Below are 22,528 nucleotides of genomic sequence, written 5' to 3'. Positions count from 1 at the left end.
CCATCGGCCAAACACACAGATTTTAGCATTGGGCGTACATGTTTTCTCGACTATGATTTTGATCGCGATGTTCTTAGTGTTACGTCTGTTTGTCTTTGGTTTCAAGCTATGTAAAACGGTTAAAACCAGAGCTTCTACCCTAACACCTTGAAAATTTTCACTGAAATGTTTCATTGACCGCTACTAGCACTACGAGAATTTTCTATATCATTTTTCGCTCTGATTTCTAGAATGTTATAAAACTTTAAAAACCGTTCACATCATAGGAAACACTACAACAGCAATTGAGGTTGTAATAATTTGATATTAGAAGATTACAACATCATAGAGACAACATGCTAATATAAGTATAATTAGAGAATAAATTTAGGCAATTTTTTAGAAAGGTCGTAAGGTACACCGGGTCAAATTGAAACGGATGAAATGCAAAGTTTTTCATTTAAATTTGCAAAGTTTGTTTTAATTTTCAAAGTGCAAAGTTTGCTTTGCAAAGTTGATTTATATCTGTCAAATTTTGTAGGTACGTGGCTAGCCACGTTGGGTAAACTTGTTGAATTCATAATCTGTAGTAAATAAGCCATCACAATTTGATTATGAAACCTGCATTGAGCTGTTTGGGTGTCATTTTTTTTTTTTCAATAATCAATAATGTTACTGCTGCTTTTGAAAATTGTAATCATGAAGATTGAGCAATGACCTGATAAAACAGTCATTTTTTCCGGAACCACGGATAATCGAGCCCCAACCAATCAAGTCCGACAAAACTATTGAAATGTGTGTTTTTTGATAATCGACTTGGATTTCTATTGTTTTTCTATTCAAAAGTGTAGTGTTTTATTCAAAGAATAGTTGTGGAAATAAATAACTTCGTGAAATCAAGAAAAGCAAAATTCAAATCGCCTACGCTGAGTTGAACGAAGCTTCCTTTGGCAGCTGCAACAGGTTATCTTTATATGAAGACATGCTAAGACAAGCTAAGATATGCAATATTTGTGAATTAAATAAATAGATAATGAATGGTTCGGCACTCCGTGCGTCGGCATAAACATTAATCAAGAACACTCATCAAATAAACTTAAAAATATCATTTTTTTAATGAACAATAATTTTTGAATAGTTCGTCACCACAGGTGTCGACATAAATTTGTCTACGTTTATAATGAAGCCATAAAAATAGTTACATTTCAAATCAAAGTTTCATAAGTCGCATCACTTAGCAAGGTGAATCTTGATCGTGGAACTTTTTAACCCATCCCTCTAACAAAAATCCTTCCTGCGACTAGGGACGTTCCAATATTTCCGATATATCGGAGTATCGATATTTTGCTTCCGATATTCGATATTTTGGTATCGATATTTCCTATTCAATATATCGGTGGTATCGATATTTTCTTCCGATATATCGTACATTAATATAAGAAAAACAATTGTAGGGTTGTATCCATTCATAATTCATTTTATGTATTTAAAAAGTAGTTACCATTCGAATTGTTCTATGATGTACCGTTTTGTCTCAAATTCCGAACAGACTCATATTCCGAACACTCGGTTTTTGTATGGCGATTTGGTTGAAATGTTTCGTTGAAATATGTCACCAAATAACAAGGAAATGGCAGTCAATTGCAATTCAATTTAACCGTCTCCAATCTAATTTATACCACCGGAGTAGTGATGATTCTCTAGTTTGAGACCAGTAGAACTAGCTCAGATAAATATATTTGCGAAATTATTGATTTGAATACGATTTATTTGTGCTGTTCGGAATTTGAATCAAGGTGTTCGGAATATGAGACAGAATTAACACAGTGTTCGGCATTTGAATCAAAATGTTGTTCCATTCTTTTGCGTAAAAACAATACTAAAACTAATTAAACCAACTTCATTATCAGTACATCCAACAACTAACTCTTAGACTTTAGGAAGAAATTAAAATTTACACAAGTATCAGCTAATTTCTGCCAATCAGATGCATTTGAAGTCACTGTTGGCCTTAAGTGTTCGGAATATGAGTCAAAACGGTATCTCAACAGAAGATGTTCATGTTCATATCGGTCGAAATACCAATAATCTTGAGATTTTTTTTTTCGGATGTTAGAAAGCTAAACGATTTAGGAGTTTTGCTTCATTCAGATATATCATATGATATTCCGATATATCGATATTTTGATTCAATATATCGGTGGTATCGATATTTTGATTCGATAATCGTATCGATTCAAATATCGATACTCAGCAATATCGGAACGTCCCTACCTGCGACATCCGTGGAGATGCCAGGGTGGCCACCAAATTTCGATTTTGAAATTCCCGATTTTTTCCCGGTTATCCCGGTTTATTTTACATAATTTTCCCGGTTTTCAACCCATTCTTTCCAACGACTTTTTTTTACTTTTTCTGTATCAAAATTCGTTTCTATGAAAAGTACTGCAACTTTTTTTTTTTTTAAATCGGTTTAATTTTTTTTTAGTTGTTTTCCATAGTAATTAGCTTGCTCATCAATAGTTTCTGTCAGGGATTGAATCCTGAGAAAATTGAGAGAATATCTCACGTAACTATCATAATATGCTGCACATTATGAGAGACTGTTTATCGTATACTGCTACAACTTTGATCAGATTTAGGGGATAGTAGTGCATGATAAATACTAAGTACTACTTTCTATAACTTATTTTGGAGGTTGGTTTGTAGATTACAGCTTGAAGATGTTCATCCAAAACGATTTTCCCGATGATTTTTTTAAATTCCCGGTGTTCCCGCGGATACGATCCGGTAGGGAATAATTACACGAAGTGAGATACGTTCGAATTCACGGTTTATTTCAGACTGATTTGGTATATCACATGGTGTTGTATTTATAGTCCTCTACCCTATTGTACTTGCATAGAATATTCTCGATGTGCATTGTTGTATACAATAATGTGTTGTGTCTAAACTGTTATACAATTGACGGACTGAATATTCTGGAACTGTCAGACAATAAAGAGAATAAAAATGTAAATAAACAATCGTTGGATTGTGTTCGGTCTGGAAAGATCGAAAGGTAAGTTGATTGCTTATGATGAAATTATAATGGTTTACTGATGTTTTCTGTTTTGTTTCAGGTATGCTCGATTGTTATGGTATGCTCTACAGGTAAGTAGTTTCAGTGTTGCCAGAATGGCAGAATTTATGGAGTGTTTGTGGCCTCAACATGAGGCATGTTCGTCCACCGGTGTGGTGCGGCATGATGCACCCCGGAGGCTTGTTGTTGGCCACAACACCCGGTTTTTCCCGTCTTTTTCCCGGTGGATTCAAATTCCCGTCTTTTTCCCGCTTTTCCCGTTTTTCCCGGTTCGGTGGCCACCCTGAGATGCAGAGGTGATCTCGGTATCCAGTGATAACGGTAGTTACACTAACATCCCTTCCCCATTTCGATGATCGTAAGGACGAGGGCGGCGCCGTACATGATGAATTATTTGAAAGCATTTCACTGAAAACATGTATTAAAGAATTGAATTGTTCAAGTAGTTCTTGATAGCAGAGCAGACGAAAATTGTTTTTATTGAAAAGAGTATTGTGCCAAAATGGTTAGTCGAGTAGATATTCATCCATGAATTATAATTTTTAAATGATTTCCTTGAGTGTGACCAAAATTCCCTGAGAATTCCAGGTTTTTTCGAGGTTGAATGATATTCCCTAATAATTCCAGGTTTTCCAGGCAGTATACACCCTGAATGAGTTGTTTCACAGAAAATAATGTCCATCGTAATTCTGGACAAACTTTTGGAAAGGGCCCAAGAGGTCTTGAGCCTTTTTCAGAAACGTTGCTGTTGAGCCCTTTTTAGCCTACCCACGCAAACTAACACCACTAGCAGAAAGATTGGTGTTAGCTCTTCCTGATAGTGGTATAGGTGAGCGTGATTGAGTTGAATTGGGCTCAACAGCGGCTTGCAAAGCCAATGTTTACCAATTTCAATGTGCCCTTTTGAAATGTTTGTCCAGAATTTTGGCTGATTTGTCTCGAAAGCTCTGATCTTCAATTGGATTCAATTGAGGTTTTCAAATAAATGAAATTCACCAATTGTTTATACCTTTGATATAGTTGAAAGATATATAAAATCGTAAAGTTTGCGAGGTTGGATATTAGCTTCTGCTATACAATAGACAAACAATCAGTAAAAAGTTGATTTGTTAGCGTAACGGATGTATTCTGTCCTCCACATTATTTTACTCATTCATTTACATGAGACAAACAATCAATTTTAGGGTAATTCTGCAGCGCTTTTGTTAAATTTTATGTTATAAATTTTAGCGAATCGATACGGTGAACCAAATGATAATATAATTGTATTGAGCTGTTCGGTAATCCAATCCGCATAATTATTAAATTAAATAACTCATTACGCGTGGTAAAGATGAATTAGGGGGCATCCACAAATTACGTAACGCTCGAAGGGGGGGGGGAGGTGGTAAGCACGAGCGTTACGACCCATGCAAGAATTTAAAAATTTCCATACAAAAAGCGTTACGGAGGGGGGGGGGGGGTAGGGGGTCAATAATTTCCAAATTTAGCGTTACGTAATAAATGGACGCTGCCTAAATTGTGGGTGAATTTATGAAAAAATCCACGTGATCGGCTGGGATCCAAACGCAGGACTCTTGCATGCTAGACGAGCGTTTTACCAACTAAGCTATTGAACCACTTGATGACCCAATAACCAGGATTTCTAAACTTCTAACCAACTGAGTTATTGGATCACCAAGCGGCTCGGTAGCTCAGTTGGTAAAGCGCTCGTCTAGCATACAAGAGTCCTGGGTTCGAATCCCACGTCGATTTTTTCATAATTTCACCCATAATGTATCCATCTGTACCATGCGTAATGAGTTAATTATTTTTTCAAATGATAATACTTATGCAGATGAACTAATTTTCTAATTGAAATGAGCTTCAACCGGACCGAAAAAGAATCGACTTGAAAACTCATTGCAACTTAACACATGGGATACATCATGAACCACCGAGTGATTCAAAATTGTCGATATTAGTTACCTGATTATATCATTATTAGTTCGAATAATGTTGAATCCGCGTCGTAATGCATAATTTTGACTAAAATTTAAGAGTAGCAAATTGCGCTTAAAATTTTAGTTATTGGGAGGATGAATTCAGGATGAATAGTACGATATAAAGAGTGCAGGAAAGTAGGCCGTTTCTTGACGGATTGGCGTGATGAAAATCAGCCTATTACGATGAGAAATTGCAAAATAGTCATTACGCAACTGAAACCAGTGCTGTAATGATTCATTACGCAACGCTTTCTCATTACGCAACTGTTTTGAGTTCTGTAGTGAATCATTACACAACAAAATTTCAGAAATTGTGAAATGATGGTGAATGCATTCCAATATAATTTCTGATATCCTCATGCGGTCTGCTACGAAATTGCAAAAAATGTTGTACGTAACTCGTTGCAGAACTCGATTTTTACAGCACTCGTCGTATGTTGATTCATACTTTTACGAAGGTGGTTTTGGTGTTACCCTTCTGATCAATGAAACCTCGTTTTAGGATACCTCAAGAATATATTTCTAGTTGAGTACAACTACGATGTAAGAGAAACGACATTTTTTTCTGTGCTACAGAAGTTGTTTTTGTTACATTCAAAAACTGAAAAACATTAACACCTATCAATTAACACGGACAGATATATGCTTTGAAAAAGCTGCTTAAACAATCGAAACTATTCTCAATGCGATAAAGGCTACATTCACTTGCAATACTCACGGAATCCATTTTGCTTTATTTCCAGTCGATAACGTCCACGCTACTACCACTCCATACCGCTGAACATTCGCATTCGGGAACCATCCAACACGTTATCAGTTCGGTAAAACACAAACTAATGTTTGTGTGGATTCAAGTGTAGTGTAACATATATGTAATAATGCCCTACTTGTTACTGACAAATTGAGTTCTTCTTTTTCTTCAATGCCACCTACGCCCTAGCACAAGCCATAAAATATTGGGCACACAAACAGGTTGTAACTAATAAGTAGCAAGCACTAAATCCGCACTTGCGTCACGCAGGTAACACGCGCCGAACCGAACTGAAGCCATTCAGTTGGTGGTGGTTGAACCACCTCGCATCAAAGTTCTGGATGGGCGTCGAACAACGGACTTCAAATTTGAGCCCCCAGAGTACATTACCGCAGCGCTTCCAGTTCCAGCTATGGGGCTTCTTTCGTATATTTAGACATTGGCATTGGTTTGCTTCGCGGTTGGCTACTTATGGCCAGCAGTAGGGTTGAAGAATGAAGAACCGAAGAAATTCTTTGCACTTTCAGCCATTGACCATCGCCCGTAGGGATGGGACATGACTTCCTCAAAATGCGTACCGGCGCGCCGGCCTAGGCCTATAAGCATTAAGCATTCGTTTCTCTATTCTCGCTTGCGTAAGCCTTATGCCTCATTTCCTCTCCACGATAGTGTGGGGTTTGCCGGGCCGCAAGTTCTTCTGATAATAGCTGGATGACCATTTGCGTGGTTTCTCTCTTTACCCTTCTTTCTTCGAGCATAACTGTGAATGGGTGCTTTTCAACTTGTTGCTTCTATCACACACACTGGAGGTTCTCGACTAGATGGGGGGAGAGTGCGAGGTGGAGTGCACCACACAAACCGACATATTTTGAATTGTAAATGCATCAAGTTCTTAGGTTACGTCATTCTGTAACTAAGATTCTATGGAAATATCTACGAGATATAATATCGAAACCGTTCATCTATCGATTAGGGTTCCAAAATTTATTGAAATTATCAATAAAGTTCACTGACGCGTTGTACACCGCCTCCTCTTATGTACCTATTTATCGCCAAATTTCTTTTGCTGAGCTGTTTCTAAATCAAGGTGAAAAACTCGCGTTTCTGAAGATTCTCAGCGACACGTTAGCTTACATCTAGGCATAAGCAGGTGTGGGCTAGGTTTATGCAAAATAATACGTTTGACTGGTTTTAAATAATCAATTCTTCGGTTTTTTTTCCGTCAAAACTTGTTTGTACAGTGAATATTTATATGGTCAGAAGCAGTGGACAAAACCTTTGATTGGACAGAAATAAATTTGGAATGCTCGTTGGTTCTATGTGGACTCAGACAAACATATATCACACACAAAATACCGGTATAAAAGTTGGTGATAAGTGATCAATCGTCATTGAGATTTTAACATTGCGAAACATGACGATCTGCAAGCATTTTAGATTGTCATGCCAAAATCGCAGTGCGGATTCCTCAACGCATTAAATGTTAAACATAGCTTGTAAGAAACTGATTCAGCAATGTACAGGGCCCCTTGATTAACTCTTATTTTTAATACTTAACTTCAGAGCTAGATTCAGAGTGGGCCAAGAGGCCCAGGAGACCGTGGGTATAGACTACAAATATTTGTTTTGTAAGTTATTTTTCTTGTTTGTGTTCAACCGACCTTCTCAATGTTACATATATACATGAGTTAATAGCTAAAAGCGTACATTTTTTTTAATTCTAATGTTTGAAAACATGAGTTTCGTAGAATAAGTAAGCAAAGATTTCTATGTTTTTTTAACTATATGGCCTGATGCAAATATTAACTTTCTTTTATGCACGAGACTACTTAGAAGGCTCAAGGTGGGGAAAAATATGTAGGGCACAAACCTAGGTACAAACAAATAGATAAAAAATACTTTTTTGAGTTGTGACAAAAAATAATACTACAGTCGGAGCTCGTTATAACGACAACTTTTATTGCGACAAATCTCTCTATATCGACATTTCCAATGGTCTCTTCAAAATCCCATACTAATTTCAATTTTTATAGCGACATTTCTCTATTTCGACCGTTCTCTATTGCGACATTAGTGTTATATTCAATAGTCACTCAATGTAACGACATTCGTTTAGCTGTTTTAGTACATATTATGATCGTTTTATTCCTCCATGCTCCATAACGACATCCAACCTCTTTATAACGACGATTTTATAGCGACATCTCCGTATACCGACGGTCCATTGCGATGTCGCTATAACGAGCTTCGACTGTACATTCTTCATGTTTTAAGGTTATACTTGGGGTCGTTGTTCCATGGGGTTCTATGACTTAGAAAACGTTATAACCCTGATAAGGTCAACCAGAATAATAAATCTTTTTCTGTTGCTCAAAATTTTCGAATTTTTGAGGGATTTTGTTGACATAAAAGAGAAATAATACGTGTATCAGTATCATCTCAAAATCAATCCTTTTGTGATTACTCCAACGTTTCTGCTATAATGTATACTAATGTTGAAATTGTTTCAGGAAGTATCTTGATGAATCTATGACGGGTTTCACTGAACAATCCCAAAGGGCTCCTCCTTGTAATATATTGCTAATCTAAATTCCTTCAGGTATTATTTTTAAATTAATCCAAAAATACCTACCAAAAATCATCCAAATTTATTTTCGGGCGACTTTAAACAATTAATCAGGATATTTCTTTAAAAATTTCTTCTGGTAATTTACATGAAATTATGCCATGGATTTTACAAACATTTTTTCCATTAGTCGTATCCATGGTTTCCTCCAAGATTTTTTTGAAAAAATGAGAAAATAGTTCCAAGAATTTGTTTTCACATTCATTCAGGGATTTTTTTGCAGAAAACGAACTGATCTTCTTCAGAATCAAATTTAACATCAAATCCAAGTAACTTTTTTCATCGCGTTCATGGAGAAATTCTTATAGAATATTCTAAGCAATGCCACCAGGATTTTTTCTGGTGATTTCTAAAAGAATTGTTCTGTGCGTAAAATCCCTAGAATATAGCTAGTAATAATCTATCTGGCGTTCCTATATAGACATCAATTCATTGAGGGATTTTTAAAGTAATTGCAACAGAGATGCCGAACATTTCTACCTGGATTTTTTCAAGGATTCTTCAAGAATTCCTACATGAATCATTCTAGGAATTTATCATGGTACCAACCAAGAATTCCACTGAGGAGACCTTTGAGCGTTTTCTCCTGAAAACCACTGAAGGGATTTCTTGGCGTACCATTGGTCAAGAAAACCTACAGTTTTCCCAAGTATTTCTTTACCAAAAACTCCAGGGATTCATCCACAAATTATTATTTCAAATATACCGCTTGAGATTTATCTGAGTTTTTTTTGTATTTATCGGGTAAGTTTGCGAGAATTCTCCAGATAAATATGGAAATCCTTTTGTAATTGACCTTCATTTTTTCTAGGGATCCCTTCTTGGATTCGTTCATTACTACGAGAAGTTCTTCAAGTGATAAAAGCAGTCATTTCAGCAAAAATTCTTTAGCGCTTGTACCAGTTTTTTTTTCAAGAATCCTTCTTAATATTCATATAAAATTTCTTCTAAGACTTCTTTTGTAAAATTTCTAAAAAATCCAAGAATTTATTGAATTTCGACAAAGTTTCAGGAAAATATTTTCATTTCAGAAACCTCATAAAATAACATCAATATTTTATATTGATTTCCTGCTAGATCTACTAGAATTTTAGGGATTTGTTCATCGATTTCACCAGATATTTTGCTAAGTCTTTCATGAGTCAACTCTTCAATTGAATCAGAAATAAGCGTAAGCAAGGTACTTAACCCGTACCGTACAACAAACAGAAAATTATCCAAAAATACCTTCTGAAACAATTTCTTCATTTATATTTTAATTCTACAAGATGTAGCCTCAAAACTACTTCCTGGCAGGAATTCTGACTACGCCGTCGAATGGGTGATTCTCTCAAAAATGGGTGATTTTTTAATCTCGAAATTTTCTTCCAAATGTTAAACGTTTGAGGGGCCCCCGAAATCTACCTCCGCACCGGGCCCTCAAAACTCTAGCTACGCCACTGTCTCGCAAGGTACAGTATTCACATTTAACAAACTATACAGCCGTGAATCGCAAGTTAGTCCATTAAACTTTCAACTGCACTAACGTGATCAAATGATTTGTTCAATAATTTTAGGAAAAAAAACCATTTGGTAGTTTTTATTTCCTAGTTTCATTTTCTATTCATGGCAGTATGGAATGACATCCACATTAACCCTTTAATGAATAAATTGTTGTTTTGGACAATGATTTATTTTCATTCGCAAATTTATGAATTTTGGTTTTGGATTTTTCTATTTTTTTTTTCATTTTTTCTTGAAGCCTCTTCTGGTTGCCGATTTTTAACAGTAAAAAATTGTGTTTTTGCAGTACGAGTGAAAATGTAAAATTTCTTAACACACAAAATTCCAAATTTCCATTTCCAAATTCCCGCTTTTTCCCGGTATAGTTTCCACCATTTTTCCCGATTTTTTTTTTCGCTAATGGTTAACCATTGTGGACATTGCTTCGCTCATGTCCACAGTTGATCAGCATAAGGTTTCTCATTTTATTTTGTATGGCAAAAGGCATCTTACTGCAAATTTCTCGTAAATGAAAGCTTCGATCGAAAAAAAAGCCATCATCATTATTCACAACCGCTATAATTTTTTTTTTTCAAAAAACTCCTCTATTTTAAGAAAAAAAAAATCGACTTACACATATTTTCCGCATTACCTTATAGCGATTTCTCTGTGCACACTTTCTCTGTGCAAATTAGCGATGCACAAATTAAATTAACTGTTCAGATTGAAAGCGGTCAAACCACCGGACCGTTTAAAATAAACTTTCAATCTCTCGATTGTTTCTTCATGAAAGTAAAAAGTTCTCTATAGCAAATAAGTTTAAAGAAACAATGCCACATATGTAGGAGCATTTATCTCGACCTTCTAATTCAATTCGTAGTAAATTTGTTAACGAATGACATATTAATGGATTGTTGTCAAGAGTACATATCCGGTTAACTAGAGAAAAGTTAAAAAAAAAGCCCTATCCCTAACAGTAGTGGAAAGATCGACACATGGTTAGTGATGTTGTGAGAAAAATGGAACATTTTTAAGAAGCATAACAAAGAAAAAATTAAATTATTGACATTTTGAAGCATTTCAATGAAAATTAGAAACCGTAATTCATAAATGTTGAATTGCAATTTATTCAAGCACAACTTGAGGCCCAAACGCAATGATAGCGGAAAGGCGGTTCGGTTAGAATGAACCCACCATCTCGACTGAGCTGTTTTGAACCAACACTAAGTCAACAAGCATGTTGTATTTCTTGCTGGCGAACTGGTTACGCTTTCCGTTGCCGTTGCGTTATCATAGTGTTTGGACTTTTATGGTTTGTAGATTTAGAACTTGAAAATGTTCGTTCAAAACAATTTTCCCGGTGACCATCTCAAATTCCCAGGTTTTACCCGATGGATTCAAATCCCGTCTCTTTTTCCGGTTCAGTGGTTACCCTGTAAAGAATACCTGTCAGAAGACGGGGTTGGATATCAAAGGTTAAATTGTATTTAGGAAATATTTCTTTAAGCAGTCCTCAAGGGATACATTACTCTCTTCGAGAAATACCTGCTTGCAGGAGAGAGCTTCTAAAAGAGTCGAGTCTCTGAACAAACTTGTAGATTTAGAGATATGTAACTGGGATGATAATTAAACCCTGGATAGCATTCTGCAATATTTTCTGGGAAATTCAGGAGGAATCCCTAGACAAATTTCTCAGGGAAATTCCTGAGAAAATGAAAAATCCCTGTACGAAATGATTGAGTATTCTCGATAGAATTCATGGAGTCATTTCCAGAAATCTCCTGAGTAATCTTTGGAAGATCTTCTAAAGAAATCCCAGGAAATCTCCTATGGGAATTTTGGAAGGTCTGCTGGAGCTAGTAATCGATGGTAAATGTACTACAAAAACCTTGGAATATCTGAATAAATGCGTAGTAATCCTTGCAGAAATGATTTGAATAATAACTGAAAAAGCGTAGTAAGAACAGTAGAAATTTATGTAGGATTTACTGGAAAATCCTCATGACGAATTCCATCCAGAATGAGTCGAATAAAATGAAAATCGTGCTCGATAGTCTATATTTTTTTCTATTGAAAACACTTATTCTACCATACAAAAAACATGTGCAAAATTTAATCCAAATCGAACATGGTCGAGTACTGTGACTGATCGATTTGACATGGAATTCGTCTCATACAAACTATTTCCTGGAAATCGGGGGAAGAACCGAAAGAATCGCTGAAGGAAATCCTGAAAGAATCTCTAGGGGTATTTTTAGATCATACCCTGAAACATATGAAAAAATCGGAATGGGATTGCTGAAGGATTTCCTGATGAATTTGATGAGTGTACCTATCGGACGGATATATGGATAAATTTCTGAAGTAATCTTTGGAGCTCTTTTGCGCCAAAAACATGTGTGCCACTCAGAAATTAATTGTGCGTCTCCCATTTTTTTCGAGTAAACTCAAAGCAAAGTGAAAATGGGACAACTCGATACCTCGTATCCCAAAGCATATTGCGAGTCAGCACTGCCAGGGTGCAGTCCAGAAAAAAATACTCGTACACGTCTCCTTCCAAATTAGGGTGCTATCTCGCTAGCAACGAAAGAGATTTGAGTCCTTCTCTATAGGAATCTCTGACAGCTTTAGGATTTACACTAGGATTTTTTCACAACTCTTGTGGAAAATACATCTTAACTACTCAACGGATGATCTAGATTCTAGAAATTCTTCCAGAGATTCCATGCAGCAATTTCTCTTAAGCTGTTTTATTTACGTTGATGATACCAGATATCCAGAGATTGTTTTATATTTATTCGAGGATTGTGCTGAGGATCGTGGTCGAGGATCTTTTATTAATGAAAATTTTCTCGATTCCCTAGGCATAGAGTATTTCCGTACTTGCCACACGATATACATATGCAAAAATAAAAACTGTTAATAACTGTGGAAGTTCTCATAAGAACACTAAGCTGAAAAGCAGGCTTTGTTCTAGTTAGGACGTGAGTTCTGCTCATGAAGATATCAGAAATGATTACCGAAATGCGTCCAAACATCATTCGATCATGAGCAATCTTAAGCATATCTTCTAGATCCGAAGGAATCTCTGCAGCAAGATTTCTTAACTGCAAAAAGTATGAAGAATCACAGGACTCACTAGCATACCGAAAACAGGAACAGATTATCTCTCAAGCAATTTCTCTAGGGGTTTCTCAAGAAAAACTTTCAATGGATTATTCAGTTAATTTCTCCAAGATCCTCTTAGATTCTCTGTAAAATAATTCTCGTTCAAATTGGTGTGCACATTATACTAGGATATTTTTAGATACTACAGAAATTTATGCAGGGGTCCATCTAATCATCTCCGTAGGTTGGTTTATGGACGAAAGGTCGACCTTTTGTCTTTCGACCTTCTGTCATAGATTTCCGTAGGTTCCTTATGGAATTCTAACTCTTCCAGGGATTCTTCCAAGAACTCCTCCAGGGATTCCTCCAGGATTTAATAAAGGAATATTTCCAGCGCCCATTTTTCAACTCCTTGAGGGTATTTTGAAATTCTTCGCATATTTCCTGCTTTTTCTCTAGAAATTCACCTGGAATGTCTCTTCCGGAAATTCATTCAAAAATTTCGCTAGAGACAACGTCAGAAGTGATTCCTTCAGTGGTGCCTTCTAAGGGCCTTGTGAAAAGTTTAGCATGCTGAATTCCAGCTTGTCAATGATCTTTTTATAAGGTAATTTCCATGATCTTCCTGGCTTTGACAGGAAGGCTGCCACATGACATACAAATGCAAAACTGGCAACTTTGACAAATAAATCTCTCAATTAATAGCTTGAAATGTTATATAACACTAAGCAAAGATGCAAGTTTTGTCCCAGTGTGGACTTAATGCCAAGAAGTAATAGTAGAAGAAGAAGGTACATACATAATATTAATAAATTTACTTCCAATCATTATGGCAACACTTGACCAGATGTACTTAGGAAACGCTTGTTTCACGTTTCCTCACGAATTCACCACCTATCGGAAACGGTTATCAGTTGACGGACCATACATAGGTATACGGTATTCAGTCGCAGTTGATAACACATGCCTACGGCCATTTCAAAACTCCAAACGAACGTCTGCGATTCGACTTATCAACGGGATTCATTGCACTGACTAGATGCATCTGCGTGGCATCATTCTTCGCCTATTGAAAAGGTAGAAAGTGAATGCCCTTGAACTTGTTGCGAACGAGGATCAATGCCGCTAACGCCATTTAAGACGATTGGTTATTAGTTATTTATTAATAAGGATTCCATCGAAAAAAAATAAAACGCAATTCCGTCAAGTATTTGGAACAATACTCGTGACTAATAAAGAAGAAAGCCTCTCGAGATACCTATATAATTGTAGCTTTTCAAACTGCGCATCAGCCCACATTTCGCCGATTACATTTTTGCTAATTTTTGAGATAAACAAACGTCGCTTATATTTACTGTTTTATTTTCCTGCTGCTTCCAGTTCCCAACGCGTTAGTCATCTTCGACAAAGCAGGTAGCTTCGAATAGATAGATCATCACCGCTATTAGGCATGTCCCCATTTTCCAGAGACGACACGATACGGAATGTGAATGAACTTTGGCGACAGAGAATTACCATGTTTCGTTAAGGGAACTCAACCAATCTTTATGCGGTGGGCGTTGGTGCATATAATACTTGTAGCTGTTGTAAAGGGACTTCACGAGGGAAAGTTTTATCCGTTGCAGAGGCTATCATTAGTTACTGAAGGGATCGACAGAATAATTGAGATACGGTGGAGTCGCATGTTTTGAATGCATTCTGTAAGCATTTTAGAAAGTTACACCAATTAAAAGAAATCAAGCATAATGTTTATCGTATTCCGATAAGTATTCTCAAAAAAATCTGAAAGAAATACAAGATTTTTATAGAAATAACCAAATTAGGTAATGTATTCTCTCACCAAGATATTATAATCGGAACTGTTTAAGTATTTTTCAGGAACCACTTAAAAAAAATGTTTTTTTTTTTCACGATATCTTCATTTGTTCTGTAAGACCATGTTTTAGAAATAGTTCTTGATCATCTTTCTGGATTCTAACTTGTTAAACTCCATGAATTGCTCAAACTATGAATCGCGACCCTTGTCTTATACCGATATCAGGGCAGGGTTTTGTTGAAACATAAACCTGATACAAGATTAGTAAAAATATTAAAGAGTTAGTTCAGTTTAACATGAAAAAGAGACATTTTTTTTGTGTCTTCAAAAACAAGATGTTTAGCCCTGGGCTTGTTCATCTCGGGAACAACGGCTTTACTTCCCTTCCAAAGGAAGTTTTCATTATAACTTTTCATAACTGACTTTCTCGGGGATGTGATTCGATACCAGGTCCTCGGCGTAAGAGGCGTGTGTTCAAACCACTAAATCAAGTCCGTCTAAAAAAGGACAAATTTTAAGTGTTACCATAATCAATAATAATAATAAAGTCTTTTTGAAAATTTTCTATTTGACATATAATGTCAATAACTGCATAACAGTCACATTCGACATTTTTGACAAATTGGAGTTAATACCGGGGAGAGTCATCGAATGATAAATACTTTCGATCAACTTACTGAAATCTATAAGATTGTTCTAGAAAATATGAGTTGTACAAAATATCAGCCTCAGATAAGCACTTATAAGTTTCTGGTATTTTTTAGAAATTGTAGTTTCCAACCATACTGCCATAAAATGCACACTTGAGCGGTTCCACAGAAAAAACGACGACTTTTTTCCCAAATTTCATTTTTATATTTTTTGATTTGGATGAAATTTTGCACATGCTTTCTTTAAGCCCAAAAATGCCTTTTTGCATAATCGGCTCGCCGATCAGTTTGGTGCCTTCCGCAAAGTTTTAGGTTATTGTTGGGACTATCTGAAAAAAAAAATATACACTGTAAAAAAAATGTTGCATTTTTTTATATCGAAAATAAAGCTTTAAAATCAATTTTCTCAAAAATCGTATTTTTGATTTTTTTTATTTTTTTATATGTTAAAGTAGAAAAAAAATGAAGTCTTTTGCACAGTGGGTCAAGATGGAGAAATCATGGACAAAAACGTTATGATTTTTTGGAAATAGGTGAATTTTTGAAAATGGTCATAATAAACTTTTTAAATATTTTTAAACTCGATTTTATGAAAGTACGCAAAATTTACAACAAAAAAGGTATACAGAAAAATCAGGCTAACTTTTACCGTTTTAAAGATACAGCGATTTTAATACAAAATTATGATATAATTTTCAATTTTCGGTCATTATAATATAACTTAGAAACGGTTTGTCCGATCAGTTTGGAGTCTTCCGCAAAGTTTTAGGTTATTGTTGGGACTATCTGGAAAAAAAAATATACACTGTAAAAAAATGTTGTAATTTTTTATATATCGAAAATAAAGCTTAAAAATCAATTTTCTCAAAAATCGTATTTTTGATTTTTTTTTTTATTTTTTATATGTTAAAGTAGACAAAAAATGAAGTCTTTTGTACAGTGGGTCAAGATGGAGAAATCATGGACAAAAAAGTTATGATTTTTTAAAAAAGGTTGATTTTTCAATATGGTCTAAATGAACTTTTTGAATGCTTTTCGACCCGATTTTATGAAAGTACGCAAAATTTTCAACAAAAAAGGTATATGAGAAAATTTTGCTAATTGCTACCGAAACATTTGAAAAGTTTATTATGACCATTTTCAACAAATTCACCTTTTTTTTAAATCATAACTTTTTGGCCATGATTTCCAATGATAACCAAACTGATCGGACAAACCGTTTCTAAGTATAATTTTTTGAAAATTATTAAGGATTTTTTTCTTAGGCCCTTCTCAAAAGTAAGGCTAGAGTCAAAATGGCGAGCCGATGATGCAAAAAGGCATTTTTGGGCATAAAGAAAGCATGTGCAAAATTTCATCCAAATCAAAAAATACAAAAGTAAACCGACATTCGAATTCAAATGGAACCGCTCACTTTGTATTCAATTTACTCAATGCCTACTCTGCCCATAACTGCATGTTTGTAACATTCGACAAAAGTAGGCATTGAGTAAATGGGATACCAATTGTGCATTTTATGGCAGCATGAGAGGAAACTAAAATTTCTAAAAATTACCAGGAACTCAAAAGTGCTTATTCGAGGCTGATATTTTGTACAACTCATATTGCATACTAGGTGAATAGTCAGAAAATAATTCTGATAGAAATTTCATTGCTATTACATTACGAGGTTCATTTATAAAACAACTTGGTATTTGTTTAGAATTTTTTAGAACAATATCACAGATTTCAGTAAGTTGATCGAAAGTATTCATGATTTGATGACTCCCCGGTATTAACTCCAATTTGTCAAAAATGTCGAATGTGACTGTTATGGGCAGTACTTTTGTCGAATGTTACAAATATGCAGTTATGGGCAGTATATGTATCAGATATTAATCAGATTTTCACATATTTTAACCTCAAGGGAATTGAAAACTATAACCTATGTTCTACAGAAAACTATCATCTTACTAAAAAAATTTAACTCATTGCGGCTCGAGGTAAAGATGGATAAAATATGGGTGAAATCATGAAAAAAAAATCCACGTGCTTAGATGGAATTTGAACCCACGAGTGTAGCTAGCCACTTCTAAGCTCGGGTCACTTCTCAGCTCGGTATCTTGGTAAAGCACTCGTCTAGCATACAAAAGTCGTGGGTTCGAATCCCACCTGTGCACGTGGATTTATTTTCATTATTTCATCCATAATTAACCCATCTTTACCACGCGTCATGATTTATTTAATTTAAAAACCATGCGGGTTGGATTACTGAGCAGCTCAATATATGTGTGTCAATATATCTTACTGTTTTTTATTTGGCGGGTTGCTTAAAACAAAATTAAAGGCTAAATGGGTCGTACATTCGAAGAGATTCTCTACAGATCTCTTGAGGAATTTTTTTAAGTTCTTGATGAACCTAAAACCTGGAATCTATCCAGTGGCGATTCCCTGACCTCAAATCTACCTGTTCCACGAATAGAAATTCTCGAATTTCAGCAACAAATTTGCATCTATTGAGAATAGATCTGTTAAAAAGGATGATTCCAATGATTTACTATTTGCTTTTTAATTCAATTCTGCCGAATTAACCATTTTTAGATTCGTATAACAGGTAAAAAGTGAGGTCAAGAGTCGCCTCTGAATCTATCTAAAAATTCCTTTTCATATATTTTGCAAGTAGGTATTGTAATTTGATTTCCTCCTCTTTTCCTCCAAAGTGTGTCCAAAATTTAGGATTTCTTAATAAATTATTAATTATCAGCCTATTGCCTATTAATCCCACTTACATTTTGCAGGATTCCTTAAAGATGTCAAGCAGGATTTTTTTCTAGCATACATTAGAAATTATTTCAGATGCTTCTTCCTTCATCCAGTGATTCTTTTCCTCTTCCTCTTCTCCAGTGAGGAGTACCTGCAGGGATTTATTCAATATTCCAGTTAAGAATACCTCCAAGAACATTTCTAGGGAATCCTCTAGCTATTAATACACGGTGTCAAATATTTGACTGGGATCTGACAGCGATCCAAACATTTATTTGACTCTATCAGAATTTCTTTCGTGGCTAACAAATGGTTGGACTGCTGTCAGATCCCAGTCGAATATTTGACACCGTGTACTACATACCTAAAGAAATTATCCAATTACACCAGCAACTGCAGCATGGGTTTCTATAAGATAATTTGCCGACATTCCCACATTAATATATAATATAATTATTATAAATATAGATGAATATTATATATTCTTTTTAAAGATTTTTAAGAAGATTTCTCTCATCATTCTCGCAGCGATTATAGTAAGGATATCACAGGAATTCCTGAACAAATTCTTCACATATTTTTTTTCACCAGGAAAGTACCATCAATATCATCAAAACTCATAAAGGATTTCATATTGTTTTGAAATAGTTATTAATCCTCAAATTTAGCTTGATATTTAGACATTTTTCATTCCAATACTCATCCGAAGATTATTACCGTCGATGGGGATGAGATTGGGTCAAAACGGAAAAATATGATTTATGTAATATTTCAGCTAATAATGCGGATATTAGCAAAATTTATAATTCATATGTTAGAGAACATATTGTTACACATAATTAATCGCAATATACATTTTTAGAAATAGTAGTTCTTGTTTAATAGAGAAAATTTACAACATTAAACTTCTCATGTGCAAAGTATCACGCATGTACTTTAACCTCTATTGTTCATTTATTAGAAGGTTGATAGTGTTTTCAATACACTTCACTTGTATTTTCCGGAATCTATTTGATTTTTCCTCAAAAAAATATATTTTTTCGGGGCGATGTTTAAAATATTAAAAATGGGGGTGAGATTGGGTCATGCAAGAACGATTGTGAATGAAAACACAAGTCTTAACGTTTACGGTGCCGTGTGTACTTTTTTTATCATGAAGATGTGTTTATTCTTTCTAAATACAGCATCGCTGAATCACTAAATAAGTCTACTTGAGGATTCCGTGCATTGAAAAACGATGCAACGCATTTTGACAGCTTCTCAAACCATCAACTGTTTTTCTTGCGCAAAACATCGTAAAATTTTATTAAATGGATTTTTTTATATTTAATTATTTATAAGTTTTTTCATATAATAGAAACTTCTCACGGAAGTACAAATGAGTTGGATCGCTGAAATATCGTGTTTATGACTTCAACAACTGCCTAAAATCTTCTCATCGTGGAATGCCGCACTGAAATTTCACTATTTTCTGAGGTTTAAAATAATCACTGTTTCAGTACATCCTTGGGGAAACTGAATAGGCTTTATAGGCTACAATCTACGGAGCTCCTTGCAAGACCCCGACGCTCGAAGGCGAACTGAACTCGATTTCCCCGTTTCTTTTCGCAGTTTCAATTTGTACATTTGACACATGGTTCGTCGTGTGAATGTAAACTTCAAAACCTTATAACAGCAAAATGCCTTAAGCTGGAATTGCTTTAAACTTGTCAATAGGGTCCTAAAGGTCTGTCTCAATTTTAGTGCCAAACGCTTAAGTTTAGGCCAAAAACACATGTTTACTCAATTTTTTAATGTTTTTCTTTTGTTTAAGTCCAAAAAATATTTTTTTAGATTTTGTCACACTCCTTGGCTTAAACTCAAATTTTGCGTGTATTTTGCTTTCCGTGTCCCTTCCGAAATGTCAACCCCAGTGTGAAAAATAAAAGCCCTGTGATGTTTTTGTCGAACGTCAAACATGATCAAAAGTGTCAAGGTTAATATATGGACCCAATTTTTAAATTCAAGTTTAAATATGATGTAGCCGTTATTTGAGCGGTAAAAATTGCTAAAATAGTCGCAAGAACATGCTCTTTCGTGTCATTAAATAAAAACAAGATTTCATTAAACATTTTAGGACCCAATTAATTAACTGTGCAATTTTATGTGTTTTTTTTTACGATTTTTAAGAGGTTTCGCTAAAAACTTTTTTAGTCTATGTACTGTGTAAATTCCTGTAGGTGTTTTTAAAAATGCTTGTAGAAATTCCTGGAAAGCTACAGTTAGCCCATAACAATTGTATGTACGTCAATTTAGCAGAAACATTTTCATTGTTTTCGTGAGACATAACTTTTCAAGATAGTACAATTTTTTGTCATATTTATTTTACTCACCTAAATAATATACTAAAGCATGTTTTTCATAGCCAAAATAAAATATTTGGCCTGGATTATAGTTTTGGGAGCTTTACGTGTTTTTAGAGGTCCATAAGAATTTTTTTGAGGGCCATAAGAGTTTTTTTATTGTTGATAAAAATGCCTGAAATACCACACACATTATATTAATCAAGAAGAACACATGCTATATCTTCATTCTGAGGTATTGGTTTGGAATTAGTACAAGTAGAGCTTAGGGAGCGTCCATAAATGAGAGGGGGAGTCTACGATTTTGCTACAAACCATGTATTAGGTATGGGTAAATAGGCTACGATGGGGGAGTGGGTGTCAAAAAGTGGCTAAAAATGCTACGTCATTTATGGACGCTGCCTTAGTGAATTCGGTGTCCGGGAATAGAGGACGGCTCAAAATTAAAACTTTTTTGCACAAAAAGTGTAATAGTTTTCAAAATTAAAGTTTATAGGTTTAACAAACTACATATATGTTTTTTACTTGTTCAATCGTAGACCGTTAAACTAGTAATAAAATTCAACTAAACATTATGTAAATACTTTTTAAATCATAAATTTGAAACAGAAAATATTCGAGCACACATGCCTCACTAGGGTTTTGATACCGGGAGTACCGACCATTTTTTGGTACCGAAATACCGGAACTGGAAAGCATTGAGTACCGGTATTTTCGATACTGATGAAAAATTCAATAATCGTTGAATCAATTAATTTCTTCACAACAAATGGAACGTATGTTTGGTTAAGTTCTTTGATGACGATTTTCTCAGGTCAAAGAACGTATGACATAAAAGCATAATCCAATTATCATCTTTTCATCACTAAGTATGGTTTATCTCCGTACATAAAAACGTTAGAAGCATGCTTATTGTTTGCATCTTGTTTCCGTTCAAAACATGTTTTGGAACATTAAAAAAAACTGAGGGAAAAGTGATTGAACGGAAATGATTCGTTAGATAGATGATACCAATAGGAATTACGAATTATCGATTATCGAATACAAATGAAGCTGCTGATGGTAAATGTTTACCAAGGTTTCTAGACAACTAGGCGCACAGAAAGTTTTCAGGATATTGAAGCATTTAAAGGTGCTAAAGCACAAAGATTGACAGGAATTCGGATTAATTCGTGTATTACGAGTCTGTTCACAGCGAAAAATATGTTGACATTTCACGATGCAACATGGGCAACAATTCGAGTAGCATCCGGATGAACCTAGAAAGAGATTTCTCCGTGTTTTAAAGTTTCGTAATAAAAACACGCACACGTACATATGCAGTTAAACATTGAACTTTGAACATGTTTTTTTAAATCCTACTTCATGATTGAAAGCAAGGTTAAATTATTTATTTTGACCAATTTTCCGCACATTTGCTATAAAACGATTAACCGTGGATGATTAAAGGACAGATTTGAATTAATTTGTTCCATCACGTCAGACAAACTTGAATTTCAACACATATTTTTAGGTATTTCATGAGTTTAAGTTAGGGAGGTTTACTCATTATTATTTTAAGCCCATCCCGACCAGACGGAAGAAACAAGATTACAACAAAATGTGTTCCCCTGATATGATTTTTTATATCACCACTTGTTATGAAACATGTACCGTTAGTAGTTATAATAACAGACATTCTAACAAAATTCGCACCAAACAAAACAAAAACATAACAACAAATGCTATTATAATTATAACAAAATTATTACAGAATGTGTTCCAAAGATGTTACATAATAACAAAAATATTGCAAATTTTGTTACTGTTCATAAATTCGGATGTAATTTACAACAAACTTACAAATGCAATGTCGAAAATATAACAAATATTGTTATAAATGTGTTACAAAAATTATAACAAGTTAAGAACAAAGCCATCTTGATAACAAAATCATATCAACTTCTATTATTATGAACAGCTGTT

At 34.8% G+C, this 22,528-nt stretch overlaps 1 protein-coding gene across 2 annotated transcripts in view; it reads right to left on the bottom strand.

The window, feature by feature from the left end:
- The window catches only part of LOC5578801 (probable basic-leucine zipper transcription factor J), a 76,964-nt gene that overhangs the window by 52,826 nt on the left and 1,610 nt on the right, over positions 1-22,528 (bottom strand). Inside the window, exon 1 of one of the 2 annotated variants that reach the window (XM_021853998.1) lies at positions 5,765-6,071. The exons of the other annotated variant lie outside the window; for it this stretch is intronic. Coding sequence (XP_021709690.1) covers positions 5,765-5,773 — 9 coding nt within the window. The 5' untranslated portion in view covers positions 5,774-6,071. Of the gene's footprint in view, positions 1-5,764; positions 6,072-22,528 lie in introns of those variants that run through there. 2 annotated transcript variants of the gene reach the window in all.

Source organism: Aedes aegypti, chromosome 3 (assembly GCF_002204515.2).
Source record: "Aedes aegypti strain LVP_AGWG chromosome 3, AaegL5.0 Primary Assembly, whole genome shotgun sequence".
NCBI classification, from domain to species: Eukaryota; Metazoa; Arthropoda; class Insecta; order Diptera; family Culicidae; genus Aedes; species Aedes aegypti.
This window is presented reverse-complemented; position numbering and strand designations above follow the sequence as displayed.